The sequence below is a fragment of the Myodes glareolus genome, chromosome 7 (assembly GCF_982192425.1).
Source record: "Myodes glareolus chromosome 7, mMyoGla1.1, whole genome shotgun sequence".
NCBI lineage: Eukaryota > Metazoa > Chordata > Mammalia > Rodentia > Cricetidae > Myodes > Myodes glareolus.
The window spans coordinates 57218158-57234608 of record NC_142032.1 but is presented as its reverse complement, the minus strand read 5'-3'; the positions used below and the strand labels follow the sequence as shown (position 1 = coordinate 57234608).

General features: G+C 42.0%; 1 protein-coding gene across 5 annotated transcripts; it reads left to right on the top strand.

The window, feature by feature from the left end:
• The first annotated feature begins 388 nt into the window (after nucleotides 1–388).
• On the top strand, nucleotides 389–15960 carry LOC125415731 (RNA-binding protein 4B). Of its 5 annotated transcripts, XR_015003168.2 has the most exons (7): nucleotides 389–542; nucleotides 1185–1608; nucleotides 5589–6259; nucleotides 8106–8327; nucleotides 9050–9134; nucleotides 14606–14714; nucleotides 15692–15960. XR_015003168.2 is itself a non-coding variant. In XM_048458214.3 (4 exons), the coding sequence occupies exons 2-3, from the start codon at nucleotides 1197–1199 to the stop codon at nucleotides 6248–6250; spliced, it is 1074 nt and encodes a 357-aa protein (XP_048314171.1). In that variant the 5' UTR covers nucleotides 389–542; nucleotides 1185–1196; the 3' UTR covers nucleotides 6251–6259; nucleotides 9135–9743. The 5 variants fall into 5 exon arrangements, 2 of the variants coding, with proteins under 2 accessions (XP_048314171.1, XP_048314174.1); XR_015003169.2 differs by lacking the exon at nucleotides 8106–8327; XR_015003167.2 differs by lacking the exons at nucleotides 9050–9134; nucleotides 14606–14714; nucleotides 15692–15960 and adding an exon at nucleotides 9135–9743.
• The last annotated feature ends 491 nt before the right edge of the window (nucleotides 15961–16451 follow it).

The following is a 16451-nucleotide window of genomic DNA, read 5'->3' as shown; positions in this document are numbered from 1 at the left end:
CCCTCCCACCCAAACGAGGCAGAGACTGGGTTAAGATGGGGTGCCTAGACTTCTGAAGTGCCGCTCTCAGCCGCCACAGAGGTGGAGAAAACCCCCTTCTAGCGGGTCCAGTGAGACAGCCCTTTGTCATCGGCCTCCCTCGACAGTGGGCTAATAGCACGCTCCATTGTGATGGTGAGGCTCCCCTGGGCTTACGGTTTCGCCGAGGCAGTGGTTGCTTCCTGAGCCCTTTTGACGGGCCAGCCGCGACCCTCTCCCAGGGTGATGATTGGCTAGCCGGGGCTGGGGGCGGGCTGACCTCCTCTCCGCAGTGCCGTCACCGCATGACCCCGCCCCCACACGGGGGCGGCCATTTGTGTGCGGCCGCAGGATTGGTCGCCCCGCTCCTACGAGGGGGAGGGGAGGCAGGCAGCGCGCACTCGCGCGTACGTGAGCTGGCGCGCGAGAAAGCGCTCGGTCGCGCCGAGGCTCGAGCGGCCGTCGCCATTTTGTAGGGTTCTCTCTGACGCGGGACCCGCCGCCACCGCCGGCACCACCCGGAGGTAGGAAAGATGCTGTGGGTGTGTGGGGAGCCCGGGAGCGGGCCTGGCCGGACCACGGGAGGGCCGGGTAGGCCGGGCATTGGGGCCGCTCATCTTCTGAGGACGGTCCCGGGAAGACAACGAAAGGAGGCGGGACCGGGTCTCCGGAGGGGGCGGGGCAGGGGTCGGGACGAGTCTTTGTTGGGCAGTGGGAGCTGGAGGTTGGGCTGCTGAGGACAGGGGTTCAGGTGTGGGGCGAAAAGAGGGCTTTTCAGAATATTGTGGGAGGTGAGACCGCGCTGTGGAGAGGCACACAGATTTCCCTCCAAAATCTTGTAACTAGGGACGTTCAGATGTTTCTTGCTTTCTGCTTGGCGCTTTCTTCCTTGTGCTAAACCCTGAAGCTGCTAACCTTGTAGATTAGATGTGCCTGACCTCAGAGATGTTGGACCATGTCGTGCTTTGTGACCTCCTATCTTCTGTTAGCATTGTCACACAGCTGGCACTACTTAGGAAAAAAACTGCTGTTCTGCTCTCAAAAGGAATAATTATGTTACGGTTGGGAAGATATTAATAATTGGGCCATTAAACGGAAATGGTGCATTGCTATGCAATGTCTCAACTTCACGCCTGACTTTTGAAATCTTGTTTGTAATCTGTCAGGCTCTTGTCAGGATGGTGAAGCTGTTCATTGGAAATCTGCCCCGGGAGGCCACAGAGCAAGAGATCCGCTCACTCTTCGAGCAGTACGGGAAGGTGCTGGAATGTGACATCATTAAGAACTATGGCTTTGTGCACATAGAGGACAAGACGGCCGCTGAGGATGCCATACGCAACCTGCATCACTACAAGCTGCACGGAGTGAACATCAATGTGGAAGCCAGCAAGAATAAGAGCAAAGCTTCAACCAAGTTACATGTGGGCAACATCAGTCCCACTTGTACCAACCAAGAGCTTCGGGCCAAGTTTGAGGAATATGGCCCAGTCATTGAATGTGACATCGTGAAAGATTATGCCTTTGTACACATGGAGCGGGCAGAGGATGCAGTGGAGGCCATCAGGGGCCTTGACAACACAGAGTTTCAAGGTGAACTGTTTTGGGGCTTGGGTGGCAGAGCTTTATGGGGTCTAGCTTAAGGCAGAAGCAAGAACATTAAGACCATGGGGCTCTTTTCATTGACATGGGTAGATTATGTTTACTATTAAGTATAATTTACTTTTAGGGAAGTAAACATTTCCCATTATTTTGCAAAGATGTTTCTCCACAATTATGGGTTACTTTATTTGGTCTTCATTCACTTGAGTGCTGCTAGAAGTCTAAGCTGCCTAGGCAGGGCGTGTGAGAAGGGCTGAAGGTCATAACTTGGATGCTGCTTTTGTTGTGACCCAGAAACTTTAGTTTTTTTATATTCTGATACTTTGAATGATGGATGATAGTAGCAAAGAGAAAAGGGGTAATCTAGAGGAAGCACTATATGAGAAATCTGTGGTGTGTCTGGTTGGGGGAGATGGGTATCTTTGGGGTGTCGAAATTTGTTGAGTCTGTGGACTACTAGCAAAACCAGGAAACATGTCATAGGTTCTTCTTCACTTGTTATTACTTACCTCTAGCAGGTTAAAAAAAATCTTTAGAAGTTCAAGCTTGAACAGGAATGTGGTCTGGGTAAATTCCAGTGAGGACATCATAGAGCTTACTGTATTGCTTATATCGACAACACGTATTATGTATTATCATTAATACCACAGGATCTTGTCTGAAAACCCTGGAATTGTGTTACTATAGTAGCCAATAACTACATGGGGCTAAGTAAATTTCACTTACTTGAAGTAAAGTTTCAAAATTGATTTTTCCAGTGTGGGCATATTTCAAGAATACAGGAGCGAGCCATGGGGGAAATGACTACTGTATTAGGAAATGCAGCAGACCCACATTGCAGGAAGTTCATAGTTTAGCACAATTCTACAATGCTTTGTCTACAGTATGTTGTCCTGGACCACATATTCAAGGCTACTTTTCTAGTTTTTAACCTCAACACCCTTTTTGCCCTAAATACCAACTAAAAAAAGTTAAATATACAAAGGTTCTCTGCTAAACCTAGAAAACAATGAGATCATGGGAAAAAGGGAAAGTTAATCAGGAAAGTCTAAGTATGCAAATAGTGAAGCTCACTGGAGGCTCACTGTCATGTGATTCTACCTTCATCACTGATGCCCTGGTCTTTAGCTACTGAAAGCTTAGGGCACAAGTTGCAGTTAATCCCTTAACCAGCACGTTGACAAGTGTACCCCCTGTGCTTTTCCCCCGTTATAAAATAATGATCTCTGATGGGGCTCCCTCAAAGAATGGTAGTGAAATTAGAATGAGGTAATAAGTGTATTTTGGCAGTAAAAGCAATATATAATGAAAGATGAGCACTATTTGCAACCATGATTTTTCTTCTATTTGGGTTAGAAAATATTTAAAATCTGATAGCTTAAACTCCCTCTCCCTCTCCCCCACCCAAGGCTTCTCTGTATAAGTCCTGGAACTCACTTTGAAGACCAGGATGGAATCCAACTCAAGAGTTTAAGCCACCACCACCTACCTGCCTTAAACTTTTTTTTTTTTTTAATTTGTATTTTTATTTTGGAACAATACTAGCACACTTCAACTTTGAAAACATTGTTAATCACATTCTTAATCATTTTCACTTGCTGTGGAAGGTGGTCATGGACAGACGAGAAAGTAAGGAAGGAGTTTTGTTGCCTCACCCCTTTGGTTTGGCATCATCTGGAGGCCCCACAAATGCTGGGCTAATACTCTACCATTGGCCTATATGTTCCCATCCCTGAAGGGTTTGCTTATCAGGTACAAACAAAATGGAAAAAAACTTAAAATAATGTACTCATTTTGCAGATAAATTCCCACAGTATAATAGTAAATGCCCTTTTAATTTTTAAAGAAAATGGGGAAATAGAAGTTAGCTTAGAAGTCTGAGTAATGTGGTTTTTTGTTTGGTTGTGGGGTGCTGAACATTGACCCCGTCAGGGTCTTGAGTATGCTATGTACACAGTACTCCTGAACTATGCTCTTTGACCCTTATATTTGCGTAATAACAAATATAATTACATAGGAAACAGGGATATAAATAATGCCATGAAAATATTTTTATTATATATGTACATATATATAATATAAATAATCACTTCCATAGAAAGTACAAACAATAAACTGAGTTGAAAAGAGGAATCATTTATTTGGTTTCACATTCTCTTTCTGGCTCTTCTCGAGATACTGGTTTACTCCCAAGTTATACATGCAGATATTTTTGTAATGAACTATTTTTTTTCCAGGTGGCAACAGAAAATTTAGTATTGGATAATGAATTTTGTTTGTTGAGACAGGGTCTTGACGTATAGCTTAGGCTGGCTCTTAAACTCAAAGTCCTCCTGCTTCAGACTTCTGAGTACTGGGGTTATATGTATAATTCCTTCACATATCTTACAGAAAATACAGTGGATACAGTGGAGATGCCAGTTTGGCATTTTGTTTAATTTAAAGCCTTTTTGGGCACCTTTTAGTGCCATATTGAGCATCTTTTGAACTTTTACTTCTGTGTATTAATGACTATCTAAAACTTATGTCTCTGCATTGTGTAGCTTCTAAAGATAGAATCCGAGTTTACCTGGGTCTTTCAAGATGTTTCCTCTCCACAGGCAGCAGTGAATGCAGTTTGAATTGGAAATCATAACGAAGCTGTTCCCAAGTAACCATCCGGGCAGCTGAATTGGGAAGGATATGTAAGAATTTAGGGTGTCGTTTCAGCATTAAATCAGTGGGGTCATTATTATGTCAGCTACATCTCCAAGTCTTTGGACTCTGACCCAAGATAAAATTTCAGAAATTAGAATTAAGTTTCCCACCTTCCCTAGGCAGAGTTTCAGAAATTAGAGTTTCCCAACTTCTGGCATTTTAATATTCTCTTTTGTTGCAGCTTCGAAGAGAAAACACTTTTAGTGGGCTGGTTTTCTGGAAAATATTGGCAGATTTCAGTAACTTGGAGGTTTAAGAAACCTTAAGAACACCTTAAGAACTTAAGTCCCGCATCTAGTAGAGTGATGAAACTACTTGAATCCAAATTTAAATTGAAAGCCCCAGCAACCTTTGGAAAGAATCTAAAACAATGAAGCCACCTATCATTTATATTACAGGTGTCTCTAGCTGTAGATCAAAAACAAAAGAATTACTAGCATCCTTTTTACAACTACAGAAGGAGATTTTGCCACAAATGTTGATGAAGTAAAGCATTCCCTTAAGTTAAAAAGTAGGATAGGGCTGAGATAATTAGGTAAAATCACAGTATTTTATTTCTCTTTAAAAAAAAAAAAAGGACTCAATCTATGAAAGGCAAATTCAATCAAATTTTTTCCCCCTTCCTAAGAGGCTTTGTTCTGATCCTGAGGGGGAAAAACGGGTGGAATTGAAATCTATAGAGGTTCTTTTAATTCCCTCAAGTACAGGTAAAGCCTATGATAAGCCAAGTGTGATCTGGATATCCAACATAGCACCTGCACACATTCCTGGGTGAAAACATGGTGGACAGAAGACAGCTGCTGAATTGGGATTATTTGTAGGGTTTGGGGGGGATCCAGTGCTGGAGGTTGAGGCCAGGGTGTCATACATGCTAGCAGGCATATGCTTTTTCCATTGAGCTCAGAACTAACATGAATTGTTTAGAGGTGGGAAAGATGCCTTCTAAACCTACTGATAAGTGAGGTTTTGTTAGCTATTCAGTTTGATTTGGAAGTAGTTAAACCAGCAGTCTTTGCATGGAGGAAGAAAATAGATTGTGGAGATGGAAGTAGGGGAGAGTCTGATATGCTACTGGCATTAAATAGTAATTAGTCTCTAAGAACTCCAGTATCTAGCTCTCACTTCTGTTGAACCTTACTTTCTTTGGAAGGGATTGCTGAATGAAATAGGGTAACAGGAATGTGTATGTATTATGTATATTTTATGTTTACTTTTATTTGGGTGAGAGAAAAGAAAGTTAATGAGTAACAATACTTTTAATCTGTTTCTTCAAGGCAAACGAATGCACGTGCAGTTGTCCACCAGCCGACTTAGGACTGCGCCCGGGATGGGAGACCAGAGTGGCTGCTATCGGTGTGGGAAAGAAGGACACTGGTCCAAAGAGTGCCCGGTAGACCGTACAGGGCGCGTGGCAGACTTTACTGAACAGTACAATGAACAGTATGGAGCAGTGCGCACGCCCTATACCATGGGTTATGGGGAATCCGTGTATTACAACGATGCCTATGGAGCACTTGACTACTATAAGCGCTACCGGGTCCGATCTTACGAAGCTGTGGCTGCAGCGGCTGCAGCTTCTGCATACAATTATGCAGAGCAGACTATGTCTCATCTTCCTCAAGTCCAGAGCTCAGCTGTACCCAGTCACCTCAACTCCACTTCTGTTGATCCATATGACAGACACCTATTGCAGAACTCCAGCTCAGCTGCCACCTCAGCAGCCATGGCTGCTGCTGTCTCTTCCTCCTATTATGGAAGGGACAGAAGCCCACTACGTCGGAATGCAGCTGTGCTCCCTACAGTTGGAGAGGGCTACGGTTATGGGCCAGAGAGTGAGATGTCTCAGGCTTCAGCAGCAACACGGAATTCTCTGTATGACATGGCCCGGTATGAGCGGGAGCAGTATGTGGACCGAGCACGGTACTCAGCCTTTTAAAAACTGGAGGTGAGAGTGGGGTGGATATGGTTGAAATTTACATTTAGTTCCCTACAAGAGACCTTTGCTTCATGGAGGAGCCAGAGGACCAAACAACCATACCCAAAATGCACAAATTACATGCTTTCAGTATTTCTCGTAGTTTAGGCCACAGGTTATTTGTCCTTTTGAGGAATTAGTATGATTCCAATGTGTTACTTCTGAAATAGGAACAAGCTCAGTTACTGAGAATATTATTTAAAAAGTTGTATACAAGCAAGGCAGTGGTGGCACATGCCTTTAATCCTGGTACTGAGGAGACAGAGGCAGGTAGATCTCTGAGTTCAAGGCCAGCCTGGTCTACATAATGAGTTCCGGGACAGCCAGGGCTACAAAGAGAAACCCTGTCTCAAAAAAACAAAAAGGAAAAAACGTTGTAAGCTGGTATGGGGGAGGGGAGCTAACATATACTGGCCCTTTGTTGTATAGACAGCAATTTCCTCACCAGGAAAGAACTAAGTCTTAGAGTGTATCAGCACTTCGCCTGTGATAATCTAGTAAAAGAGAGGTAGAGCCAAAATTCAGACTGGGACCTCTTGAATTCACTCTTTCCAGGCAGGTGGTATTGGGACACGCCTTTACTTCTAGCATTTGGGAGGCAGAGAGCTCTCAAGTTTGAAGCCAGCCTGGTCTACAGAGCGAGTTACAGGACAGCCAGGGCTACACAGAGAAACCCTGCCTTGAAAAACCGAAATAATAAAATCATACTATCGCCACTACTAAACTGCTGTGGTGGGATGGTAAAGGGTACATCAGGGAGCTAGTAATGGACAGCACAGTGAGAATTTTGAATCTTCAGGGGTTTGCTAATAAAGCACTTCTTGGAGTAGCATACAGTGGTGCATATGTGTAATCTCTGTACGAGGATGAGGCCAAAGGATTATGGTAAGAGAATAGCCTAAGTTTCAGCAAGTTCTAGCAAAGTCTAGAAAAATAGGAGACTCCTGTCTCAACAAAACCTATTTCTTGGGTTATTATCCTATAAATTATGCTCTTTGGTGTGTTACTTTTTTAAGTCGGATAAAGACCTAATGTTTTAAGACACTTCAGTTCTCAATGTTTTCATATGTTCCGTGAAGTCCTTATTCCAGCGCAGACCATGTTTGATGTCAGCACTTAAGCCCCATTTCTTTGTAGCCTATGACAGAATTCCTGTTTATTTTAGCAAGTTTCATTTTCTCAAGGAGTTAGATAAATTGATCATTTCTTATGTGTAAAAATCTTGTAAGTGGTGACACTGGAAACTTGTTTCCCTATTTCAGAAAATGTACTAAGAGTGTTGGAATGATAAGAATTGGGGATACTCAGAGACAAGTTCACTAGAATGGAAACGGCATTTACAATGCACAATTCTCTCATGGTTTTCCTTGTACTTTCAAGTAGCGTGTCACTTGAATTAGAGCCCCAGCCATGTGGTTAAATAAGTTACCACTGAGACACCAGTGTTCCCAACTTATCCCCTGATTTTGTATATGTGTTAAGAAAACAATGCCATGTTTGTTAAGTTATATGCTGTACAGTTGTGTTAGTAAGACTTGGGATTTCTTAAGACCATCATTTAGTCATGTGTTCAGCATGTAAATGTAGTTTGATATTAATTTCTACAGCTGGATCTACTCTGTGAGATACCTCTGATAAAGTTAGTATTAATCTGTTAGATGACTTTGTTTCTCAAATATGTTTCAAAGTTAAATATTAAGTTAGTATATCCTTTAAGGGTGTGGTTAGAACATTTTGAAAATGAATTTAACTTCAATCAGTAGCTGTTCAACTAACCTCTTTTTAGTGATGACTTTTAAAGAAACTTACCTTCCAGGTGTGAACCTCAAATGGACTGAATAACCCTGAGTTGGTTGCAGTCCCAGGAGCCTGATGTTAATGAGGCTGCCAGGATGAAATACTCCACAACTGTTGGAGATCCAAATTCGGGTCTCACCCTAACAGAACTGATCCAAGAACATCACAGCTTTTGAAGTCGATTGGCACAGATCAAGACCAAGATTTGGCCCTGTGTCTGTATTAAGTAGAGGAGCTTGGTGTGAGTTAACTTTTTTTTTCCCCCAGCCATTGGTGTCTGGAGTTCCCATCATCAATGGAGGAATTAGACAGTCCTAGCAGTGGTTTCTTCTTTTGATTTGTCAAGGGATATTTGGTCAATTAGGAAACTACTGCATCTATAGTTCTGAACTGACAGTGTGACAAGTAGAAACCTTAAAGGGTGAATGACCAACTGTTCTTTGAGACGCTAGTCTTTGTGACTGTTTTTCTGAATGTTTTCTTTGAACATTTGTAATACTAAAATTGGGCTGGGCATGGGTGGTGGATGCCTGTAGTCCCATCTACTCAGGATTACTTTAAAACAGAAGTTCATGGTCATCTTGAGCAACATAATTAAATCCCATCTCTTAAGAAAGAAAAAAAATTACTGTACCTCGTTCTTAGCATCTTTTGCTTTTTTTCCCCCGGACAAAATTCTTACAGAATTAATCTGTAGTTATTGAAAAATTCATACCTTCTTTGAAGCAGTGGTAGCCTTCTACTAAAGGGGGTTGGGTTACCTAAGTTAACAGAAAGCTGAGTTTATCACTATCAGCAGTTTTGCATCTTGTGCAGCATACAGCTCTAAGTAGATTCCTAGATGTAGCTATTAGGCTCCTGGGTGATTTTTCGGGGCTATACATTCAACCCAGTCTGACTTGATTTTGTTTTGTTCTTTGTTTCTTCCCTCTTCCCCCCCCCCCCCTCCACCCCGGAATACAGGACGGGACCAGGGCCCTTGTACTCGGAACCAGGCTGCTTGCTCTCCAGGCATTGTGTAAGCCTCTTGTGTTGTGCTTTCTTTCAGGTAGGATAATTGCGGACTGAACCCTCGGGCTGCGATCATATATGAGAACTTGGTCCTCGTGGTCCCCTTTGCCGGGATGTTTCCATTGCTTCATGTTTCAGTAAACAAAGGAATTTGTGACCAACTATGTTTTCTTTCTTAATTTAATTCTTCTAAGTTGACTTTTCTTTCCTTGATGCTAGTTGTCTATAGCCTTTCACTCTGTTCCGTATATTCTCAGCCTCTGAACAGCACTAGGTAAGGATTATGCTGGCATCCCCTTCTTTCCTGTACAGTGGAACCCCTCTTAATCTTGCTTTCCCTAGGAGTTGAGCCCTTCTCCCTGCCTTCTACAGCATCTCCTCTCCCTTTAAAACGACCATGTAGTGGCAAGCAGCCTTTAACTTGTGTTAGCTCTGGACTCTAACACTGAAGCTAATCATCTGAAGTTGCTAGGACCATTGGGGTTTTGTTGTTTTGGTTTGTTGTTTTGTTTTGGTTTTCCCAGTTTTGTCTGACCTGTGATCGTGGTATATAGCGTTAGCTGAAATTTAGCCTTGTTTTGCTCCACTCCTTCCGTTTTTGTTTGTTTTTTTTTTTTTTGGACAAATAAATGTTTCTAACATTTAATCTTTTCCTAATTGAGTGACTGTTATTTACTACTAGTGTCTTCTGATTCTTTCCCAGTTGTGTTTGAGCTACAAAATTCAAATGAGTAAATGTAAAATGTAGAAGGAAAAGTTGAGCAGAGCAGTATGGTTTCAGAAACAGACAGCTGAACAAAGATGGCTAGAGTCTTGAGACACTGGTCACTGTAATCAGAGCTGTTCTAGAGCTGAAAGGCTGGAAATCCAGCGTACTTGCAATAGAAGCCCCACAGTGCTGGTGGCTTCCAACCATCTCTATATAACTCCAGTTCAAGGAAATCTGATGCCCTCCTCTGACCTCATCAGGCCTCAAGCAGGCACAGCAGTGGGCATACATGCATGCATACATACATGCACACATGAAAAATTTTTTTAGAGAACAAAAATTTTAGGCTTTAACATCCTCCCCTGTAGGCTTAATAGACACCCCCCACCCTCTCTCACTCACTTTCCCTTGCTCTCCTTTTCACCACTCCCCGGCAAACTGTTTCTATGTAGGCCTGGCTGCTCTGGAACATGCCGTACAGAGCAGAACAGTCTTATACTAGTGTTGATCCTCCTGCCTCTGCTTCTCAAAATCTTGGGATTAGACATAAACCATCATTCCTGAATGCTTAGTCTTTGTTTATTTGTGTGTGGGGGGGGGGTTGCTGGAAAGATGGCTCAGCAATAAGAGAGGACCTGGGTTCAACTTCCAACACCCACATTGGTGGCTCACAACTGTCTATAATTTCAGTTCAAGGGAGTCTTATGTCCTCTTCTACCTCCAAGGATACTGCATGCATGTGGTAAAGCATCCATATACACAAAATAAAAATCTCAAAAACTAATAAAGATTTTTTTTTTTTAAAGGAGGCTAGGCATATAGCTACATGGTAAAACACAAAGCCCTGGGTCAATTTCCTATTTCTCCCCACCAAAAAGAAGGGGGAGGAAGTTTTTCATTAAATTCACTTAGGAGCTCTAAAAAATAATTTTTTCCTCAAAGGGTTAATATTTTTTTTAACTGATATTCTTTTCCCTTTTTTTAAAAAAAGATTTATTATGTATACAGCATTCTGCCTGCACGTATACCTGCAGGCCAGAAGAGGGCACCAGATTTCATCATAGATGGTTGTGAGCCACCATGTGGTTGCTGGGAATTGAACTTGGGACCTCTGGAAGAGCAGCCAGTGCTCTTAACCTCTGAGCCATCCCTTCAGCTCAAGTGTTCGTATTTCTGCTAGGATTAGTCTTTAGCTAAAATGTGCGTAAGACGGGGGGGGGGGGGGGGGGGGGTATGGAAGGGTTAGTTTTTAAGCCAGGATTCATCTTGAAATCACTATGTAGCTCAAACTTTCCTTAAACTTCTAATTCTACCCCTTTAACCTTGATTACAACTGTTCATCACTACATCTGTGGGTCAGTAAGACCCACTGTATCAGAAAAAACAGTAAAAGTTAATAGCTGGACTGGAGAGATGGCTCAGTGGTTAAGAGCACTGACTGCTCTTCCAGAGGATCCGGGTTCAATTCCCAGCACCCACATGGCAGCTCACAACTGTCTAAAGATCCAGTTGCAGGGGATCTGACATCTTCACACCACTGCACATAAAATAAAGTTAAATAAACCATAAAAAAAAGTAAATAGGCTGAGACCATGGCATATACCTGTGAATTACTCAAGATAGGCACTCAAGGGGGCTAGAGAGATGGCTCAGTGGTTAAGAGCATCGCCTGCTCTTCCAAAGGTCCTGAGTTCAATTCCCAGCAACTACATGGTGGCTCACAACCATCTGTAATGAGGCCTGGTGCCCTCTTCTGCCTGCAGGCATATACTCAGACAGAATATTATATACATAATAAAATAAATATTTAAAAAAGATAGGCACTCAAGAGTTAGTATTATCAGGAGCTAGAGGTCATCCTTAATTACACAGCAAATGAAGCTAGCCTGGACAATGAGACCAAATCTCAGAAAAACCAAACCATCTCTCCATCCCGTTAAATTTTTTTCCCCTCCCTGTGTAACAGCCCCTGGCTGTCCTGGAACTTGCTTTGTAGACCAGGCTGCCTTTGAACTGACAAGAGATCTGCCTGCTTCTGCCTACCAAGTACTGGGATTAAAGACGTATGCCACCACTGTCCAGTCAATTTAAGGTTTTAAAAACTAATTAGTGTGTGTGTGTGTGTGTGAGAGAGAGAGAATATGTGGGTGTCTAAGTGTCCGTGTACCTCACTGCCCCTTCTAAAAAAAATTTACAATTTTTTAACTTGCAAAAAAACAAAACACTCGGGGAAAAAGGCAGGTTCAAAGCTAGCCTGGTCCTCAAAGTGAGTTCCAGGATAGACAAGAGCTATACACAGAAACCTTGTATCAAAAAAGCGATTTTTTTTTTTTTTTGGTTGGAGGGTATGTCTACATATGTATGCACACGGGCTAAACTAAGAGGTCAATACAGGATATTTAGCTAAATTAGCTGGTTAACCAGTACTAGGATCCTCTTGTCTCCCCTTCCTACATCTTCCAACTCTGGTGTTCACCTAAGCATCCCATTTTTCCAACAGTCCTAGGAATCTGACCTCTGGTCTTATGGCTGAACAATAAGCATTTTAGTTTTTGAGATAATCACAAAAGTCTAGCCTGGTCTCAGGCTCACTATGTAGCTGAAGAGGACACCTTCATCTGATCATCCTGCTTCCCCAGTGCTGGGATTGAAGGTCTGTGTCACCAATACCTGGCCCAAGAAAATTTTTAATCAACACTATAAATCTTTAGCTCCTATATAATAAAATTGAATGGTAGCATAAATCTTTCTTAAGCTTTACTCTCTCCTATGGAAATGGTGGTATGACCATTCTGACTATGTGTAAAATTTTCCTCATTTGGATGAGGGGATTAGAGATCAAATACAGAAACTTGTACATGCCAAATGTACTTGCCCCTAATTAACCCTACCCCACCCATTTTACTTTTTAAAGAGATTTTATTTTCTGTGGATGGTTGTTTTGCCTGCATGTATGTGTCTGGTGTCTGTAGAGGCCAGAAGAGGATACTGGATCACCTAGAACAGGCATTACAGACAATTCTACCATATAGGTGCTGGGAATCAAACCCAAATCATCTGCAAGAGGATATAGCCAATGCTTCTAACAGTCGAGCCATTTTTTACTTTCTTTTGAGATGGGGTTTTGCTTTTTTTTTTTTTTAATCTAGGCTATCCTCAAACTCTGTCATCCTGCATCATCATCCTCTCTCATACTTTGATTACAAGAGTATACCACTACTTTAGATTCCACATATTTTATGCTTAACAATTTTATGACTTTGAGTAGAGGCCAGAATGACAGAGGTCCATGCCCACACTCCAACTAGCAAAAAGTACAAAAGGCCCATGTTAATTCCAACATTTCACAGGAGGGTAGGACAATACCTGTTGTCACACAAAAGAGATTAAAACAAAAACCACTGGGATTTCTTTGAGATTGGTATGTACACCAGTCAAAATGAAAAAGATATGTAGTCGTGGTGGTGCACACTCAGGAGGCAGAGGCAGGAGGATCTTATGTAAGTTTGAGGCCAGCCTGGTCTACATAGAAAGCTCCAGAAAAACCAGGACTACGTAGAGACCATGTCTCAAAAAACCAACAACAAAAAAGTGTGGATACTGACCTCATCAGAATCTCTAATGGTATTCTGTGTTAGGTTTTGACAAACGTAAACATGATAGTTTACTGTATCTTGATCCCCTACACCCTTAAATCACTAGCAGAACAGGGAAGAAAAACCTGTACAAATAGTTCTACAGAGCCATGGCCAGTTTAAGACTTTGCAAAACTGTACTGAATTGTTCAGTCTGCAGCCACATGTAACTCTTAAGTATTTAAACTATACCTAGAAGTACTTAGAAACTCTATGGGTATGTGTGTATCTGTGTGGTTATATGCCATGTCTAAGCAGATGCCCTTGAATGCCAAGAGAGCATTGGATACTCTGGAGCTGGAGTTATAAATAGTAAGCCACCGTAGGGGGCAGGGGGTTGGAACCAAACTCAAGTCCTTTGGAAGAGCAGCACACTAGGCCATCTTTCCAGCTCCACAAATTTTTATATAATTTAAGTGACTAGTGACTACGACTTTGATATATGAAGTTTTTTCCTTTCACTTTTCCATAATAAAACATTGAGAAAGGCTAGTTCAAAAACCTTGTTCAACTAGTTAGAACTGCCTAGGAGTAAACTAATGTGTTTATTTCTAAACCTCAGTTCTTACACGAGAAGCTGCATGTTGTAGGTATAAAATTCCTTTCATCACCAACATGAAGTTTCTCAACAGATGATTTCCGAGTCCCATGAGACCTCTCACTCTAAATGCTCCTGAACTCCTTTATCTGCTCTTTGAACTCCTGCTATGCAGCAAGTTATGGTGATCAATGTGTTTCTACTAAAACCTTAATTCAGTTGTGCTAAACAGTATGAAGAGCCAAATACACTCTAATATGTACAAATCAGAATTCTAACAGGGGTGGTTATCCCAAATGGAGGGAAAAGGGAGACACAACCATTAGCCAAAAAGGCAGCACTGAAGATTAGGCAAAACTGTAGAGGAAAGCAGAAGAGGTAAGTGACAGAAGTCATGCTGAGCCTTGTTGTGGAGTGTGAAGGAATTTCTTAGAAGATACAGATTTATCATAAGCTCAATTTTTTTTAGCAATCACTAATGGAAAAGTATGAACAGACTGTAGATGGAGTTAAAAAAATAACTTGTAGATAGCAAATGGTGTACAGATAAATATAATATTCAGGTGGCCGACTGGGGGAGGACTTAATTCTCTGAAACCCACCAAGCTGACTTTTCTATTCAACAGTGGCTAAGCACCTGCTGTGGGCCAGGCCATGTCTGAATTGAATAGTACAGAACACGGGATGACACAATCACTTGGAGATCTTAAGAGACTACTGAGATGACTATCACAGGTAGGTTAGGAACGTAGGTCTAAAATCAAATTCTGGGGTTAATATTGCATTGCCACCATTTACCTGCAATTAAACATTAAGAATGGAAAGCCTGATGTGAGGTAAAACACTTGTAATCCTAGCAATTGGGAGGTAAAGGCAGGATCAAGAATTTAAAATTGTGGGGAAAGTGGTGGCACATGCCTTCAAGGCTACAGAGAAACCCTGTCTTGAAAAACCAAAATTAAAAAATTAAAAAACAAAAAAAAAGAATTTAAAGTTCTCGTTCACTACAAAGTAAAGTTTTGAGTTACTTACATGAATACTTTTGTCTCAAAGGAAAGAAGACCCAAGTTCCATTCTCAGCACCCACATGGTGGCTCAAAACCTTAATTCCAGTCCCAAGGAATACAGACCCTAGGTACTAGGCACAAATGTAGTTCACACACACATGTAGGCAAAACATTAATACAATAAAAACATAAAAAGTTTTTTTAAAGTGATACTATATTAGGCAGGTATGGTGTGGCCCATGCCCTGAGAGTTCAAGGCCAACTTGGTCTACATGGTAAGTTCCAGGCAGCTAGGATACACAATGAAATACTGTCTTAAAGAAACCAAAACTATACTTATCAGTTGCCTACAGAGATAGTGAATGTGAAGGATGAGAACTGAGGGAAGTTGCTGACCCAGTTCTGGGGGGAGTGGGAGAGAGGCCATTTGCCTCCATGATTTTCTTCCTGTGTAGTTGGCTGTGTGAGGCAGAGCCCTGGGTACCGACCCACGCAAGGCCCAGCCATACCAGCAGCATTCTATGAAACACTAAGTACAATGTGGACTTAAATATTATCATTGCCAAGGAGTAAAGCAGCCAGGTTCCTTGAAAACTTCCTGATATTAATGCAGTGCCTTTGTAGGGTTGGGAGAGAGGCAAAGTACTACTAGGTTCAGCTCTGCTCAGCAAAGCTCTTGTAACGAAGCCTTACTTCATCTTTTAGGTCTGCCTGAGACAGCCTTTGACCTACTTTCCTCTGATTTCCAGCCACACAGCGAAGACAGGCACAGAAATGTATGCAATGTACTGCAAGGACTTTTCCCAAGGACAGAAAGAGGTTGGTTAACTGCAAAATGCTCCCCTCCCTCCAAAGGACAGCAGTCTGCCTAAGACTGGTTATGGCTTTTCAGAATTTGACTCACTAGGATCCTCAGGGAGTATCCCTGTTCTTGGAAATTTAAGAGAAATAATACATATCCCAGGGAAGAATCACTAATTTGTCCAAAGAATCTGTGCCAGGGATGCTTTTGTTTATGTGGGGCTATGCCAAGGGAACTGAAATGCAGGAGATAGAATCAGCTCCAAAAAGTCACAGGATGAATAAAAGATTGGCAAGGTGAACTCTGGAGAATGCCTTCAGTGTGATGGACCTTTAAGGATCCAGACCAAATAGAAATCACATATCCATCATCATTGCTGCTAATCCCTAAGAACAAATGATATTTAGCTTTCCCAGTAATTAAAGGAACTAAAAACTTTAGAAAGGCTAAATGATTTGCTATTCTTAGTAGTAAAGAAAAGCCCCCATCTCAATTACTGGTGCTTGTTTACCATAGGAAACTGAAGGACAAAAAAAACTAAAACACAAATCAGCAACTGGCATAGGCCCTGAAAAGCTAAGGAGTTTTGCACGCACACGAACGCATACACACGTAAAAATACAGTAAAGAAAAGTTCTCATTCTTCATGTGGCAAGAATAAGT

What these genes read in the sequence shown, in the direction of transcription:
- LOC125415731 (XM_048458214.3), top strand. Translation starts at nt 1,197, where the DNA reads ATGGTGAAGCTGTTCATTGGAAATCTGCCCCGGGAGGCCACAGAGCAA. An exon ending in TGACAACACAGAGTTTCAAG is followed by an intron (nt 1,609 to 5,588) that starts GTGAACTGTTTT and finishes TGTTTCTTCAAG; the next exon opens with GCAAACGAATGCACGTGCAG.